At 45.6% G+C, this 16,154-nt stretch overlaps 1 protein-coding gene and 1 long non-coding RNA gene across 2 annotated transcripts in view; one reads left to right on the forward strand and one right to left on the reverse strand.

Annotated features, from left to right (window-relative positions):
• LOC129641298 (uncharacterized) overlaps positions 1-16,154 on the forward strand; it is a 50,933-nt gene that overhangs the window by 16,083 nt on the left and 18,696 nt on the right. The gene's annotated exons all lie outside the window — the stretch shown is intronic.
• Positions 10,630-11,810, reverse strand: LOC129641297 (membrane-spanning 4-domains subfamily A member 8-like). The gene has a single exon (XM_055566019.1). It carries the CDS (start codon positions 11,713-11,715, stop codon positions 11,044-11,046), a length of 672 nt encoding a protein of 223 aa, XP_055421994.1. The 5' UTR covers positions 11,716-11,810; the 3' UTR covers positions 10,630-11,043.

Below are 16,154 nucleotides of genomic sequence, written 5' to 3' on the forward strand. Positions count from 1 at the left end.
GTAATTGGGGGTGGAGGTTAAGGACCAGTGCGGAGCGATCCCAGGCTCCTTGAGGAAAGGTGTACACAGGGCCGACAGGGTGTGGCATGTTTGGAACCCTGAGCAGCATGGTGTGGCTTGAGCTTGGGTAACGGCAATCAGAATGGCCCCAAGTGGGCAGGGACATTGTGCCAAGTTTTGCAAAGGGCCTTTATTGCCCTGCCAGAGCGCTTGGATTTTATTTCACAGGCAATGGAAACCTTGGAAGTTTCCCAGCAGAGAAGCACTTCAAAGTGTATCAGTGTCTTAGACCTTCCGGGACATGGGCATGGGGGCCGGGTTAGAGAAGGGGGCCCAGGAGCAGTGGGTGGTCAGGTTAGCCTGGTGGGGTAGGATCTGGGGGTGAGGGCCGTCTCCAGATGGCAGACTGTGGGCACTGCCAGATGGAAAAGAGGCTTTAATGGAGTCCAGGGCATGAAGCCAAAAGCTGGGAGCCAGAAGCAGCCTGGCAGGGCATTGCCTGGCAGGACTAGAGGAGCAAAGCATTGGGAGAGATAACAAGAGGTGGAGGGTGTGGGGAGGGGCAGAGATGTTTCTCCAGCTCCTGCAAGAGCTGGACAGGACCTGTGGGGGAAAAAGATCTCATTTTTTACTATAAAAAGAACACAATAATTGTTAAAAAAAAAAAGCAACCAGCACAGAGTATATATGGTCCTTTTCCCCCTCGGCCCTCCCACACCTGGGGAGTTACCGATCACAGTGGTATGCATCCTCCCAGCTCTCTGTTCTAGGCTCATGCACATGCTTTTTATTTTATTTTTTTAGTTTTACCGGTTTATTGCTACCAACTCATCTCCCTCCACCCTCATGCACGCATGCTCAGTCATGTAACCCCATGGACTGCAGCCTGCCAGGCTCCTCTGTGAACTTTTCCAGGCAAGGATACTGGAGTGGGTTGCCATTTCCTTCTAGATCATGCTTTTTAAATAAAAATAGAAACCGTACATATTTTCATGCATTTTATTCATTTACTGACAATGCTTATGTGGCAGACATCTTTCCCATTACCCGTATATTTCTACCTCCTTCTTTTTAACAATTGTGTCAGTTTTCAGAGTCTGGGTGTGCCATAATTTATCTATGAATGGGCATTTCCGTTGTGGCCATCCATCTAGGCTTTTATTTTATTTTTGGAAAATCTGGCTATGCCATGCAGCATGTGGGACCTTAGTTCTCCAGCCAGGGATTGAACTCGCGGCCCCTGCACTGGAAGCAGGTGTCTTAAACCACCGGACCACCGAGGAAGTTCCTATCTAGTCTCTTACATAAGGCTGCAGCACACACGCATCGAATGCGCACGAACACTTGCAGTGGAATTGGCGGCTCGGGTTTGTTTGTGCAGTTAGCTCAGCGCTGCCAGATTAGGGCAGGAGGTCGGTGCAGCCAACGGGGTTGCCCTGACCACGTAACATTTGGGCAGGAAAATGGGTCTTGACTTGAGTAATGCATATGAGGCAGAACCTTATCTACCTGGCACAGTAGATAAGGCAGTAGCAGGGATCTAAAAATTGGGGCAAAAGTTGTTCTAGTTCATCAGCAAATCCCACTGACTTTATCTTCAGAATTAATTCAGAGTCGGTCCAGCTCTTCCTCCACCCACCACTGCCCATTATGACCCAAGCCATTCTCTTGCCCTTGCACCAGGGAAATAGTCTCCAGAGCAAATGAAATGATCCTTTTAAAATGTAAGTGAGGCCAGGCTATGCCTCACCTCTTAATCTTTCACCAGCTTCCCCGTCACTCAGAATGAAGTCTGGTTCCTCACCAAAGCCTCTGGGGCCCTGAGGGTGATTGCCTGTGTGACTCCTGGACCATGAACTAACTAGCATTCCTCAGAGGTAAAAATCGAGGCTAATTTTTAAGAAGAGGGAAAGGGGGTTGAGGACACTGATATGAAGGTGTCCTGCAAGCTGAAGGTGTGTCCAGGTTCCACGTGGTTCCTGGTGTTTGAAGAAATTCAACAGCAGCTTGTCATGTTTGGTGAAGGGCTCTGGCTTACTATGTAGTAGGACAGGGGATGAATTTTACTCTCTAAAATGTAAAATCTTATTATTATTATTTTTTTCTGCACTGCACAGCTTGTGGGATCTTAGTTCCCTGATCAAGGGTTGAACTCATGCCCCCAGCAGTGGAAGCTCTGAGTCCTAACCACTGGGCCATCAGGGAAGCCTCTAAAATCTTGTTACCATGTGTCAAACTGCAGCACATGTCTAATTTTGCAGGTATGTATTAGAAAGACGTACCAGCAGCCACCTGGGGCTTCCCAGATGGCGCAGTGGTGAAGAATCTGCCTCCCATTGCAGGAGACAAAAGAGATGTGGGTTCAATCCCTGGGTCGGGAAGAACACCTGGAGTAGGAAATGGCAACCCATTCCAGCATTCTTGCCTGGAAAATCTCATGGACAGAGGAGCCTGGTGGCCTATATAGTCCATAAGGTTGCAAAGACTCTAAGCACACAGTACACACACACACATCAACAGCCACAAAATCCCCATCTTGCCTTTTCAAAAGCTATACAGGAAAAAAGGAATTAATTTTCCTAAAAGTAGAGCCACAAGCCCTCCCTAGGAACTGCAGTAGGGGACCAGGACCATCTATTTAGGATCATCAACCTTTCCTTCTAAAACTACAATCATTACTGAAAAAAAGAAGAAAAAAGGAAAAAAGAAAAACAAAACAAGGCTGGCCAGGGCATCCTAGAAGGGGCACTTAAGCAGGATGAGGCTACCAGCAATTGACTGCTAATCCATACCTGCAAAATTAGGCACGGGTCAGACAAAGAGAGGAAAAACTTGCATTTAAGACTCAGTCAGTAGTTGGTATATCTCGTTGCCCCATTACTGACAGGTCCTCATGAGCCTTTCTTGCACCAAAAGAGCGGATCTGAAGTGAGACTGCACTGGGAGTGTCAGTTTCATGATAGACCTTTGGTGTCAGTAGAAGCACACAGATAGCCACTATTCCTCTCTCCTCGGCTCCTAGCAAACTCTGCAGTCAGCCCCAAATAGGAAATTACAACATATATTACTGCATAGGTAAAAGACAGGAAAGCCAGATTAAGTTAATAGCCCAATAAATGTCCTCTTTCATGCTTGTGCTTTAAACAGAGATGCCTGTTCCTATTTCCTCCCAACACTGCCACATCATTTGTATTTTTAGGGTCATTGATTCATTTAGCAAAAACGTGTTGAGCCCATGTGGAGCAGCCTTGTAGCTGCGGAGGAGGACCATGGTATGAGGTGTAAGGTCAGGTCACAGATCTTGGTGTGAGCTGAACCTTGAACCTTAGGGAGCAAGAGATCAAGACCTGGAGACATGAAATCAAATGATTTGCCAGGAACCTCCTGACTTCAGGGGCTTCCCAGATGGTGCTAGTGGTAAAGAACCCACCTGCCAATGCAGGAGACTTGCGTTTGATACCTGGATCGGGAAGATCCCCTGGAGGAGGGCATGGCAACCCACTCCAGTATTGCCTGGAAAATCCCATGGACAGAGGACCCTGGTGGGCTACAGTCCATAGGGTCAAAAAAGAGTCGGACACAACTAAAGCAACTTAGCACGCACGCATCCTAACTTCAGCCTGTAAGATTTTCTTCTAGACTATGTCCACTGTATTCTTTATATATATATACACACACATAAAGAAGGACTTTATTTTTATATTATCTTTATTTTATCATCTGTATTTATTTATATCATCTTGGGTGACTCTACATGGCAGGGCTCATAGTTTCACTGAGTTAGACAAGGCTGTGGTCCATGTGATCAGTTTGATTAGTTTTCTGTGATTGTGATTTTCATTCTGTCTGTCCTCGGACAGATCAGGATAAGAGGCTTGTGGAAGCTTCCTTATGGGAGAGACTGACTGCGGGGGAAACTGGATCTTGTTCTAATGGGTGGGGCCATGCTCAATAAATCTTTAATCCGATTTTCTGTTGATGGGCGGGGCTGTGTTCGCTCCCTGTTGTTTGACAGGGGTAGGGGTCATGAAGAGCCTCTTGATGAAAACGGAAGATGAGAGTGAAAAAGCTGGCTTAAAACTCAACATTCAAAAAACAAAGATCATTCATGGCATCAAGTCTTATTGCTTCATGGCAAATAGATGGGGAAACAGTGGAAACAGTGACAGACTTTATTTTCTTGGGCTCCAAAACCACTGCAGATGGTGACTGCAGTCATGAAATTAAGACTCTTGGCTCCTTGGAAGAAAAGCTATGACCAACCTAGACAGCATATTAAAAACCAGAGACATTACTTTGCCGACAAAAGTCCACCTAGTCAAAGCTGTGGCTTTCTTTTCCAGTAGTCATGTATGAATCTGAAAGTTCAGTTCAGTTGCTCAGTCATGTCCGACTCTTTGCGATCCCATGAACCGCAGCACTCCAGGCCTCCCTGTCCATCACCAACTCCCGGAGTCCACCCAAACCCATGACCATTGAGTTGGTGATGCCATCCAACCATCTCATCCTCTGTCATCCCCTTCTCCTCCTGTCCTCAATCTTTCCCAGCATCAGAGTCTTTTCAAATGAATCAGCTCTTCGCATCAGGTGGCCAAAGTATTAGAGTTTCAGCTTTAGCATCATTCCTTCCAAAGAACACCCAGGACTGATCTCCTTTAGGATGGACTGGTTGGATCTCCTTGGGACTCTCAAGAGTCTTCTCCAACACCACAGTTCAAAAGCATCAATTCTTCGGCGCTCAGCTTTCCTTATAGTCCAACTCTCACATCCATACATGACCACAGGAAAAACCATAGCCTTGACTATACGGACCTTTGTTGGCAAAGTAATGTCTCTTCTTTTTAATATGCTATCTAGGTTGGTCATAACTTTCCTTCCAAGGAGTAAGCGTCTTTTAATTTCATGGCTGCAGTCACCATCTGCAGTGATTTTGGAGCCCCAGAAAAGAAAGTCTCTCACTGTTTCCACTGTTTCCTCATCTATTTCCCATGAAGTGATGGGACCGGATGCCATGATCTTAGTTTTCTGAATGTTGAGCTTTAAGCCAACTTTTTCACTCTCCTCTTTCACTTTTCATCAAGAGGCTCTTTAGTTCTTCTTCACTTTCTCCCATAAGGGTGGTGTCATCTGCATATCTGAGGTTATTGATATTTCTTCTGGCAATCTTGATTCCAGCTTGTGCTTCCTCCAGCCCAGCATTTCTCATGATGTACTCTGCATAGAAGTTAAATAAGCAGGGTGACAATATACAGCCTTGATGTACTCCTTTTCCTATTTGGAACCAGTCTGTTGTTCCATGTCCAGTTCTAACTGTTGCTTCCTGACCTGCATACAGATTTCTCAAGAGGCAGGTCAGGTGGTCTGGTATTCCCATCTCCTTCAGAATTTTCCACACTAGATTGTGATCAAAGGCTTTGGCATAGTCAATAAAACAGAAATAGATGTTTTTCTGAAACTCTCTTGCTTTTTTGATGATCCAGAGGATGTTGGCAATTTGATCTCTGGTTCCTCTGCCTTTTCTAAAACCAGCTTGAATATCTGGAAGTTCATGGTTCACGTATTGCTGAAGCTTGGCTTGGAGAATTTTGAGCATTACTTTACTAACGTGTGAGATGAGTGCAATTATGCGGGAGTTTGAGCATTCTTGCATGTGAAAGTTGGGACTATAAAGAAATCTGAGCACTGAAGAATTGATACTTTTGAACTGTGGTGTTGGAGAAGACTCTTGAGAGTCCTTTGAACTGAAAGATCAAACCAGTCAATCCTAAAGGAAATCAGTCCTGAATAGTCATTGGAAGGACTGATGCTGAAGCTGAAACTCCAATACTTTCGCCACCTGATGTGAAGAACTAACTCATTGGAAGAGATTCTGATGCTGGAAAAGATTGAAGGTGGGAGGAGAAGGGGATGACAGAGGATGAGATGGTTGGATGGCATCACCAACTGGATGGACATGAGTTTGAAGAAGCTCCAGGAGTTGATGATGGACAGGGAGGCCTGCTGTCCCGCAGTCCATGGAGTCACAAAGAATTGGACACGACTGAGTGACTGAACCGGCAAAGGCAATGGCACCCGACTCCAGTACTCTTGCCTGGAAAATCCCATGGACGGAGGAGCCTGGTAGGCTGCAGTTCATGGGGTCGCTAGGAGTCGGACATGACTGAGTGACTTCACTTTCACTTTTCACTCTTACGCACTGGGGAAGGAAATGGCAACCCACTCCAGTGTTCTTGCCTGGAGAATCCCAGGGACAGAGGAGCCTGGTGGGCTGCCGTCTATGGGGTCGCACAGAGTCAGACACGACTGAATCGACTTAGCAGCAGCAGCAGCAGAGTGACTGAACTGAACTGAACTGTTGGGTCTTCGTTGCATCAGCAGGATCTTTCCTTATGGCCCACGACTCTCTGGTTGTAGCACAACGGCTCCAGAGTGCGCAGGCTTTGGTAGCTGCAGTGCGCAGTCTTGGTTGCTCCACAGCATGCGGCATCTTAGTTCCCTGACCAGGGACGGAACCCACATCCCCTGCATCCCAAGGCAGATTCTTAACCACTGGACCACCTGGGAAGTCCCATGCCCATTGTATTCTTGATTTGATTTTTTAAACTTTGGAGGAAAAGGAAAATTTTTTCATACTCTTAAAACTCATTGGATTTATATGAAAACATGATTTTCCAAACTGTATTTCATAAATAGTAGTTCCATGAGATATTATTGTGCTCAATTTCTCAATCATGGCTGACTCGTTTTGACCCCATGGATTGTAGCCCACCAGGCTCCTCTCTTCATGGGATTTCCCAGGCAAGAATACTGGAGGGGGTTGCCATTTTTAAACATTAAATCAGAGTTTTTAAAAAGTTTGCATTTAGTTACTCCCGGGTAGCTCAGCTGGTAAAGAATCTGGCTGCAACGCAGGAGATCCCGGTTTAATTCCTCAGCTGGGAAGTTCCCTTGGAGAAGGGATGGCCTACTGACTCCAGTATTCTTGGACTTCCCTGGTGGCTCAGATGATAAAGAGTCTGTCTGCGATGTGGGAGACCTGAGTTCGATCCCTGGGTTGGGAAGATCCCCTGGAGGAAGGCATGGCAACCCACTCCAGTATTCTTGCCTGGAGACTCCCCATGGACAGCCTGGCGGGCTACAATCCACAGGGTCACAAAGGGTTGAACACGAATGAAGTGACTGACCTCACATGCTTATCTAGCATCTGCTGTCCTATAGACAGACAAGTGGGTGGATATGGAGCCCTCGAGGACTGTGGCTTCTTGTGGGAGAGAACAGCTCACAAGCTCATGATTAATTCTATCACGGGCTCAGTGTGTGACCTCAGTGCTCCAGTTCTTTGGTCTGCAACGTGGGCATTGACCAAAGAACTTCCCAAATAGAAAATAAAAGGGACCAGAAACACACCATAGAGACAGTTAGGTATTGAGGGATGACTTATTCCATAATCTTTGTCCAAAATGTCTTTTGAAGGTAACAATTTTATATAGCTGAGCCCACATTTAATATAAATACACAATTTTTAGGCATAAGTGTTCTGGAAAATCTTTGTGTGTGAATATGTTTTAAATTTAAAAAACAAACATATGCCCCATATAGTTTGTCTGTGATGCATAGTTCAGTGGACTTAATGATTTTCCCTTAAAGACATTTAATAAATATTTTGTAACTAGAGGGGAGAACTCAAGTTTAGTCTTGATAAGAGTCTTGGTCTTAATTCAGAATTAATTTTTGACTCAGCAAACTTTTCTGAAGAACTCTGAATAACACAAGTGAGGTTGAGTTCTAAACATTCTTAGAAAGTCCTAGCTGCAAAGCACATTTAGTAAGAGTTGGTCAAAGGTCATGGTTAAAAGATTTTTCTGGTGTTAGGAACTTTATATTCTGGGTAAAGATATATTGGCTTCTAAATAGCCAAGTATTGATTTTTTTTTAAAAAATTGATCAGTTGGTCTTGGTTTTCACAGATATTTTATTATATTTTTATTTCAATATTATTGGTTTATTTATAATTTTTTATAAGTTTAGTTAATGAAAGAAAATTTTTCTTTACTTGGGTGTCTCGGTGATAAATACTGCACCTTCATTCCTTCTGGGTAGTGACAGAAGATAAATGATTTACTTTGGTCCTCAACTGTGTTTGTTTTTTTAAACATTTATTTACTTTTATTTGGCTGTTCCAGGCCTCAGTTGCAGCATATGGGATCTAGTTCCCTGACCAGGGATCGAATCCAGGCTCCCTGCTTTGGAAGTGTGGAGTCTTAGCCACTGGACCACCAGGGAAGTCCTCAACTGTATTTATAGCAAGAGTCAAACATGCAAATATGGCGGATAGGGGCCTGCCCCAAATTTCCCTTCATAAGACCTTTCTTTACAGGATGCATGAAGAATTATGAATGAAGACTGTAAATAGATCATTTAAAAGGCGTACATTTTATTACACTTGGTCTAATTCATAACTTTCCCTGACTCAGATTGGCCTTTCCCCTCAAGTGGGCCAAATCGGCCAAACTGTCAAACACCACTGTCACGAGCACTAGGAGCAGCGAGGCTTCCTGACCCAGCAGGGATCAGAGGGACTCTGCGGGTTTAGCGATGCGTTCAGAACTCGTAATTTCAAGCTCTTCATCTCTGAAGTTCCTGCTGGCTGGACTCTTTCGTGACTACAATTTGTTTTTTTCCAAGGAGAATTTTTAAAGCATGGGAAATTGGTGTTCCCTTGGGAACGTCATGCTGGAGAGCGGGTAGCGACCCATCGCTCAGGCAGGTCCTCTGCTGTGCGTCCCCGGTACGGGTCTGTCCAGAGGGGAGGGAAGAAAAGGAAGACGGCTTAGCTTAGCTTAGCTTAGGCTTAGCTGTGGGATCGGCCTCTGCAGCGGGCGGTTCAATCAATGGGAAGAAACAGAGACGCCTTCAAAACCAAAGGGGGCGTGAGCCTTTGCAGAGAGCGACTGCGTTTAGCGACCGCGTCCCCAACTACGCAGCCGCTGGGAACAGGCGCAGCCTCGGAGACCTCGGGCGGCGGGAGCTGAGCCGAGGGAGGTGCACGTGGCTCCGACCGCCCGGCCTCGTTTTCTTTCCTCGTTCAGTGAATTCCCAGAAGGGTTCCGAGGCTTTTGTTTGGCAGCGCACGGGGGAAAAGACATTTCAAAATGTATTCCATTGTCTCTGCTGGTGCCAGAGCGGCCCCCCGCCTCCGGGGCAGTCTCAGAGCGTCTCTTTGGAACCGGGCGAGAGCGGGACCTCCCTGTTCCTCTTAAAGCGCAGCAATAATGAACAGGGAGAGAAAGTGCTTGTTACCGATAGCGGCTTATTATATAGGTCTCCAAGCGTTCCGCATCCTCCTGCTGAGAAAAGCATGCCTTTTCCTGTGCGGTGATTTATGGCGCGGTTCATTTGCAAGTGGAGAAGACCCGAAAGCTGGGAACGGACCAGCGTTAGCTGCTGAGACAGATCCTGCAGAGTGTTTGAAAAGTGGGTGCAATATGATGTGGGGGCCCCGCAGAGGATGAGATGGTTAGATAGCATCACCTATTCAATGGACATGAATTTGAGCAAACTCTGGGAGATCGTGGAGGACAGAGGAGCCTGGCTGTGCTACAGTTCATGGGGGTCGCAGAGTCAGACAGGACTCAGCTGCTGAACAACAAGAAAAGCAACATGGTTTAAACATCTGGTAGGTTCTTCCTCTGGGTTTCCACCGCCCACGCCAGAGGCAATAATATACACAGTCCTTTGGCTGTGGCCCTGTGTAGCATAGAGTACCTGGCACATTCCCTAGGACCTGAGCTAGCTGGAGGGGGACCCTTGGCTATTACACGCACCATGTGTAACTGTCTTACACAAGCAGATGGTGGCAAGTCCTTACAAAACTTGGGTGCTGACAGGTGGGAGATTGGGCAGAGAAGGGGAGGTGTGACTCCAGAACCTTCTCTCCCCACCTCCCCAATCTAGCATTGTTATATTAAAACTGCTGAAAACCAAAGATAAAGTGAAAAATCTTGAAGGCAGCCAGAGGAAAAAAATACATTACACTCAGAGGAACAGAGATAAGAATTGTATCTTTAAAGAGCTGAAAGAAAAAATACTGTCAACTCAAAAGGCTATACCCAGTGAAAATATCTTTCAAAAATTAAGGCAAAAATACAGATGTTTTTAGAAAAACAAAAGCCAAGAATCAATTCTTGTGCTATTAGAAACATTAAGGGAAGTTTTTCAGGCAGGAAGTATATGATACCAGGTAAAAATTTGGATTTATATCAAGAAATGAATAACTCCAGAAGTGATAACAATGAAGACAAATATAAAATACTTTTAGGGCTTTCTAGGTGCACAGTCATATCACCTATGAAGGATACATTTGCTCTTTTTCTCCCCTATTCTTATGCCTGATGGCTCTGAATCACAGGCTCAGCAGCTGTGGTGAATGGGCTTAGCTGCTCCTCAGCGTGTGCAATCTGCCCAGCCCAGCAACTGAACCCATGTGCTCTGAATTGGCAGGTGGATTCTTAACCACGGGACCAGCAGGGAAGTCCTCTTACACCTCAAATTGGTTTATTTTCTCTCACTGCTTTGCCTAATGCCTCCAGCACGATGTTGACTAGCAGGGGACCTCTTTGAGATATTGGGTTGTTTTTTTTTTTTTTTTTTCTCAGTGCATTTTTATTAAATGAATGAATAATTGAAAGAATGAAGGTAGGGTTGTCTAGACAGGTGTGGCACAAAGGCACCCATGCATGCATGCCCTAGGGAGGACCTTTTCTTGTTAAAATCCATTTTAAATTCCTGTCTACTCTTTGAAAGAACAGAACAACTACCAGGCTGAATGGAATGAAGTCCAGGAATGCACACCATTGGAGAGATATTTCCTTTAGATTGTCAGGGAAGGAAGAATCTGGTTTCAGGAGCCCAATCAGGGGAGGGTATTCTTTTGGGTTCCAGTGAAAAATGCTTCTAGAACATTTGGGTTTGCTTATTTGTCACCCGGGACCTCAGAATAATTTGGTGGTGAGTTCTCTGGTTCTGGGATGACCGCTGGGTTTGTCACATAGACATTTGGGATGACCACGCCCACATTGTTGGTTGGTAGCAGGTCAGCTGGCAGCCAAAGTGGGCAGATAGACTTGTAATGAACACCTCCAGGAGGCAGAAGATGAGCAGCAAACCAGAAATGGCCATTCCAGGGACCCTGCCCCAGGTGGGAAAGTGAGGATCATACACAGGATAGATGTAGGGAGTGTTGATAATTAACTCTACGATGAAGAGTGTGATTCCAACCAAGGAGAAGATTGCACTGACGATGTTCAAGCCCACGCTGCTATTCAGCAGACAAGAAGAAGATCGTGAGTGCTTTTCTGCCAACACCGAGAGGGATCCTGAAATGATGAACCAGATGCCTCCCCAGAAGGGAAAGCCTCCGTAGAATGAAACAGCAGTATAGTTCCCCACAAGGACAGTCCCCATGACGGAACCGAGGCCGAGGTGAATCAGGCCGATCAGGATCTGGATGGCCCCTAAGGCTTTGCCTTCTTTTAGGGTTCTCTCGATGGGTTGCTGACTCACAGATGGTGGGTTCCCGTGAATTACATGGACTTGGGACTGGTTTGGATATATGGGCACCTGAGACACACCCCCAGGGAACACTGTATACCCATTTGGGGGTGTCACTACAAACACAGAGTTGGCCATGGGGCCTGCTGAAGTTGTTGGATTCATGCTGTTTGCTCTGCCAGCGGCGAAGTCTCTCTCACTTCCTTCTGTCTATTCCCAGTTCTTTGCTGTAAGTAGCTTGTTTTTCCACCACTTTCTGATTTCAGAGATATTGTTGATCTTATGGTAATGCCCTTATTTGTCGTTGTAGTTCAGTCGCCAAAGTTGTGTCCAACTCTTCGTGACCCCATGGACTACAGCACGCCAGGTTTCCCTGTCCTTCACTATCTCCTGGAGTTTGCTCAAACTCATGTCCATTGAGTCAGGGATGGACTCAACCATCTCATCCTCTGTCACCCCCTTCTCCTCTGTCCCTCAGTCTTTCCCAGCATCATGGTCTTTTCCAATGAGTTGGCTCTTCATATCAGGTGGCCAAAATATTGGAGTTTCAGCTTCAGCATCAGTTCTTCCAATGAATATTCAGGGTTGATTTCCTTTAGGATGACTGGTTGGATCTCCTCGAAGTCCAAGGGCCTCTCAAGAGTCTTCTCCAGCACCACAATTCGAAGGCATCAGTTCTTTGGCAGTCAGCCTTCTTTATGGTCCAACTCTCATATCCATACATGACTACTGGAAAAACCATAGCTTTGACTAGGTGGACCTTTGTCTGCAAAGTAATGCCTCTGGTTTTTAATATGCTGTCTAGGTTTGTCATAGCTTTTCTTCCAAGGAACAAGTGTCTTTTAATTTTGTGGCTGCAGTCACCATCTGCAGGGATTTGGGGAGCCCAAGAAAATAAAATCTAATTTCCCTGTTAAGTTAGACTCTAGCTTTAGGAACAAAGTATATATATATATATATATATATATATTTATATATATATATATATATATATATTTATCATCTCAAAAAACCACTCATCTGGTTTCCCTGGTGGCTCAGTGGTAAAGAATCTTCCTGCCAATACAGGAGACTTGGTGGGTTCGACTCCTGATCTGGGAATATCCCACATGCCGCAGAGCAACTAAGCCTGTTCAGCACAACTGTCGAGTACAACCCTGCCCTAGAGCCTGGGAGCCGCAGCTACGGAAGCCCGTGTGCCCCCTAGCCTGTGCACCACAACTAGAGAAAAGCCTGCCCAGCAACAAAGACCCAGCACAGCCAAATAAACAAATAAATTAAAAATTTTTTTTTAAAAACCACTCATCAGTTTCACTCCAGAGCCTTCTATCTGTCACATACTTGTGGCTTTGAGGAAGTCCTGTAAACCTCTGTCTGGGACCCCAGTTTCATCCTTTCCCAAACAGAGGATGGTCAGTGACCTCCTTGGGTTCTGAGGTCATCTGACTAATAGGACACAGCAGTGAGTGTCCACGGGGGATGATGGAGAACAGTATTCTGCCTCCAGTATCATTCAGCTCCTCTCCCTGAGCCTGTACGGCACAAACCTCCTCTGTACTGTGGCCTGAAGTCAGCCACCAGCTCAGGGTAGCTGTAACCATTTAGGAGAGTGAGCCTGTGTATACGAATTAGTTGATATAAAGATCAAACTCAGATTCTTCCAAGATTTTCTAAGATAAGCACTTTGCAGCGAGAAATGAACCTGAAAGCAGGTGTCTGGAGGATTAAAATGGCATTCAGTCTGCTAGGCAACTGCATTGTAGAAAGACTTATTGATAAAAGAAAATAAATAGCTGTGGCTGCAGTCAAGATCTGGGGAAAGGGTGAGAGAGGATGGGGAGGAGAGATAACTTGTATACAGACCCACAGACAGGAAAGTCTGGCTGAGAAGGTAGCTCCAAGCAGGGTGGCTCAAGGAGAGGAAACTGGGGTGGCCTGGAGAGTCTTAACAACAGGGGGACTGAAGGTGTCCTGGGTTGGACGGTGTCCCTCATCATGTCTGCCTGGAACCTGTGAATGCGACCTTATTTGGAAACCGGGTCTTTGCAGATGTAATCCAGTTTAAGGTGGAGCCCCACTACCTTAGGGTGGGCCAGAATCCAATGGCTGATGTCCTTATAAGACAAGAAAAGCTTGGACACAAAGGGAAGATGGGCATGGGAGGATGGAGGCAGAGACTGGAGTGATGCTGCTACAAGCCGAAGAACGCCAAGGACCGCTGGTGTCTTAGTTCCAGCTGATATAATAAAATAAAATATTACAGATTGGACTTCCCTGGCAGCACAGTAGATAAGAATCTGCCTGCCAATGTGGGCAACATGGGTTCAATCCCTGGTCGGGGAAGATCCCATGTGCCAGAGAGCAACTGAACTCGAACACCACAACTACAGACCCCACATGCTGTAACTGCTGAAGCCCAAGTGCCTAGAGCCTGTTCTCCTCAACAAAAGAAGCCACCACACTAAGAAACCCCATGCACTGCAACTAGAGACTAGCCCTGCAACTAAAGAAAGCCCAGGTGCAGCAACAAAGACCCCATGCAACCAAAAATTAAATAAATTAATTAATTTTAAAAATAGCACAGATTGGGGGGCTTAGATGGCTGCCTTCTTCCTGTGTTCTTACATGGTAGAGAGAAAAAGAGACAGAAAGATCTTGTCTTTCTTCTTATAAGGGCATTAATCCCAGGATGGGGGCTCCACCCTCATGACCTCATCTAAAGCTGATTACCTCCCAGAGGATTCAAGTCCTAGTACCATCACATTGGAGATTAGGGTTTCAACATTTGGATTTGGAGAGACAGGTATTCAGTTGATAACAGCCGGGAACTAGCAGAAGCTAGAAGAAACAAGGAAGTATTCTCCTCTAGACCCTTCAGAGGGAGTGTGTTCTATGGATACCTTGATTTCAGATTTCTAGTGTCCAAGACTGTGAGAGAATAAATTTCTTTTCTTCTCTTTGGAGGGTGTATCAGTCAGTTGATCAAGTTTAAAAGATGGCCTTATCAACGGATAGCAATTATCTGCTTTATACTGTCAGATCTCAACTTCGTAGAGCAAATCAGCAAGAATCACGTACTATGAAAATGCAGCTGTCTCACACACAGAACCAACAGCATGGAATCATACATGACCTAGACTGGGAGACAAAACCACGGCATCTTCACTAGTATCTGACTCCTGCCTCCCTCCCCAGCCTCATTGGGGACCACTCTCCCCTTGCTCAATATACTGTAGTCTCTCTGGGTAACATTCTGCTTCTTGATAACGCCAAGCTCTTCTCTGCCTCAGGGTCTTTGCACTTGCTTCTCCTGCCTGGAAAGCTCTTCTGGCTCTTCACATGATGAGCTTCTCCTTGCCCTTCAGACCTTGCCTTCAATGCCAACTCTTCTGAGAAGCCTTTCCTGACCACCCTATCCATTAGGGCAGAATAATACCCCCCCTTCAAAGATATCAATGTCCCAGTCCCAGGAACCTGTGAATATAGTGAGTTTCCTGCAAAGGGGAATCAAGGTTGCAGATGGAATTGTTTGCTAATCAACTGATTTCATGACATCATCCTGGATTATCTGGGTGGGCCCAGTGTAATAGTAAGGATCCTTAAATGTGGATGGTGATTACAGCCATGAAATTAAGAGATGCTTGCTCCTTGAGAAGAAAAGCAATGACAAACCTAGGCAGCATATTAAAAAGCAGAGACATTACTTTCCTACAAAGGTCCATGTAGTCAAAGCTATGGTTTTTCCAGTAATTGTGGATGGATGTGAGAGTTGGACCATAAAGAAAGCTGAGCACTAAAGAATCGATGCCTTTGAATGGTGGTGTTGGAGTAAACTCTTGAGAGTCCCTTGGAGAGCAAGGAGATCAAACCAGTCAATCCTAAAGGAATTCAACTTTGAATATTCATTGAAAGAACTGATGCTGAAGCTGAAGCTCCAATGTTTTGGCCACGCGATATGAGAGCCAACTCATTGGAAAAGACCCTGATGCTGGAAAAGACAGAAGGCAGGAGGAGAAGGGGGCAACAGTGGATGAGATGGTTGGATGGCATCACTGACTCAATGGACTTCAGTTTAAGCAAACTCCAGGAGATAGTGAAGAACATGAAGTCTGGTGTGCTGCAGTCCATGGGATCGGAAAGAGCTGGACACGACTGAGCAACTAAACAACGAAAACAGGGATAAGACAGGCAGAGGGTTCAGAACTGAGAGATGGCATTTGAGAAAGTCTTGACTGACCATCACAGAGTTTGAAGATGGAAGCAGGTGCCAAGAGCCAAGAAATATGAGTGACCTCTAGAAGCTGGAAAAGGCAAGGATGCTTATTCTGTCCTGGAGCCTCCAGAAAAGAGTGCATATCTGCCAACACCTTGATTTCAGCGCAGTGAGATGCAGTGTGGACTTCTAACCCCCAGAACCATCAGATAATATATCTGTGTTATTTTTTTAAATTTATATGTACTTATCTGACTGCACCGTCTTAGTTGTGGCATGCAAGGTCTTTAGTTGCTGCATATGAACTCTTAGTTGTAGCATATGCGATCTAGTTCCCTGACCAGGGATTGAACCCAGGCCCTCTGCACTGGGAGCTCAGAGTCTTAGCCAC

Source organism: Bubalus kerabau, chromosome 1, assembly GCF_029407905.1.
Source record: "Bubalus kerabau isolate K-KA32 ecotype Philippines breed swamp buffalo chromosome 1, PCC_UOA_SB_1v2, whole genome shotgun sequence".
In the NCBI taxonomy this organism is placed as follows: domain Eukaryota; kingdom Metazoa; phylum Chordata; class Mammalia; order Artiodactyla; family Bovidae; genus Bubalus; species Bubalus kerabau.

Coding starts and splice junctions, on each gene's coding strand:
- LOC129641297 (XM_055566019.1), bottom strand. CDS start 11,715: ATGAATCCAACAACTTCAGCAGGCCCCATGGCCAACTCTGTGTTTGTA.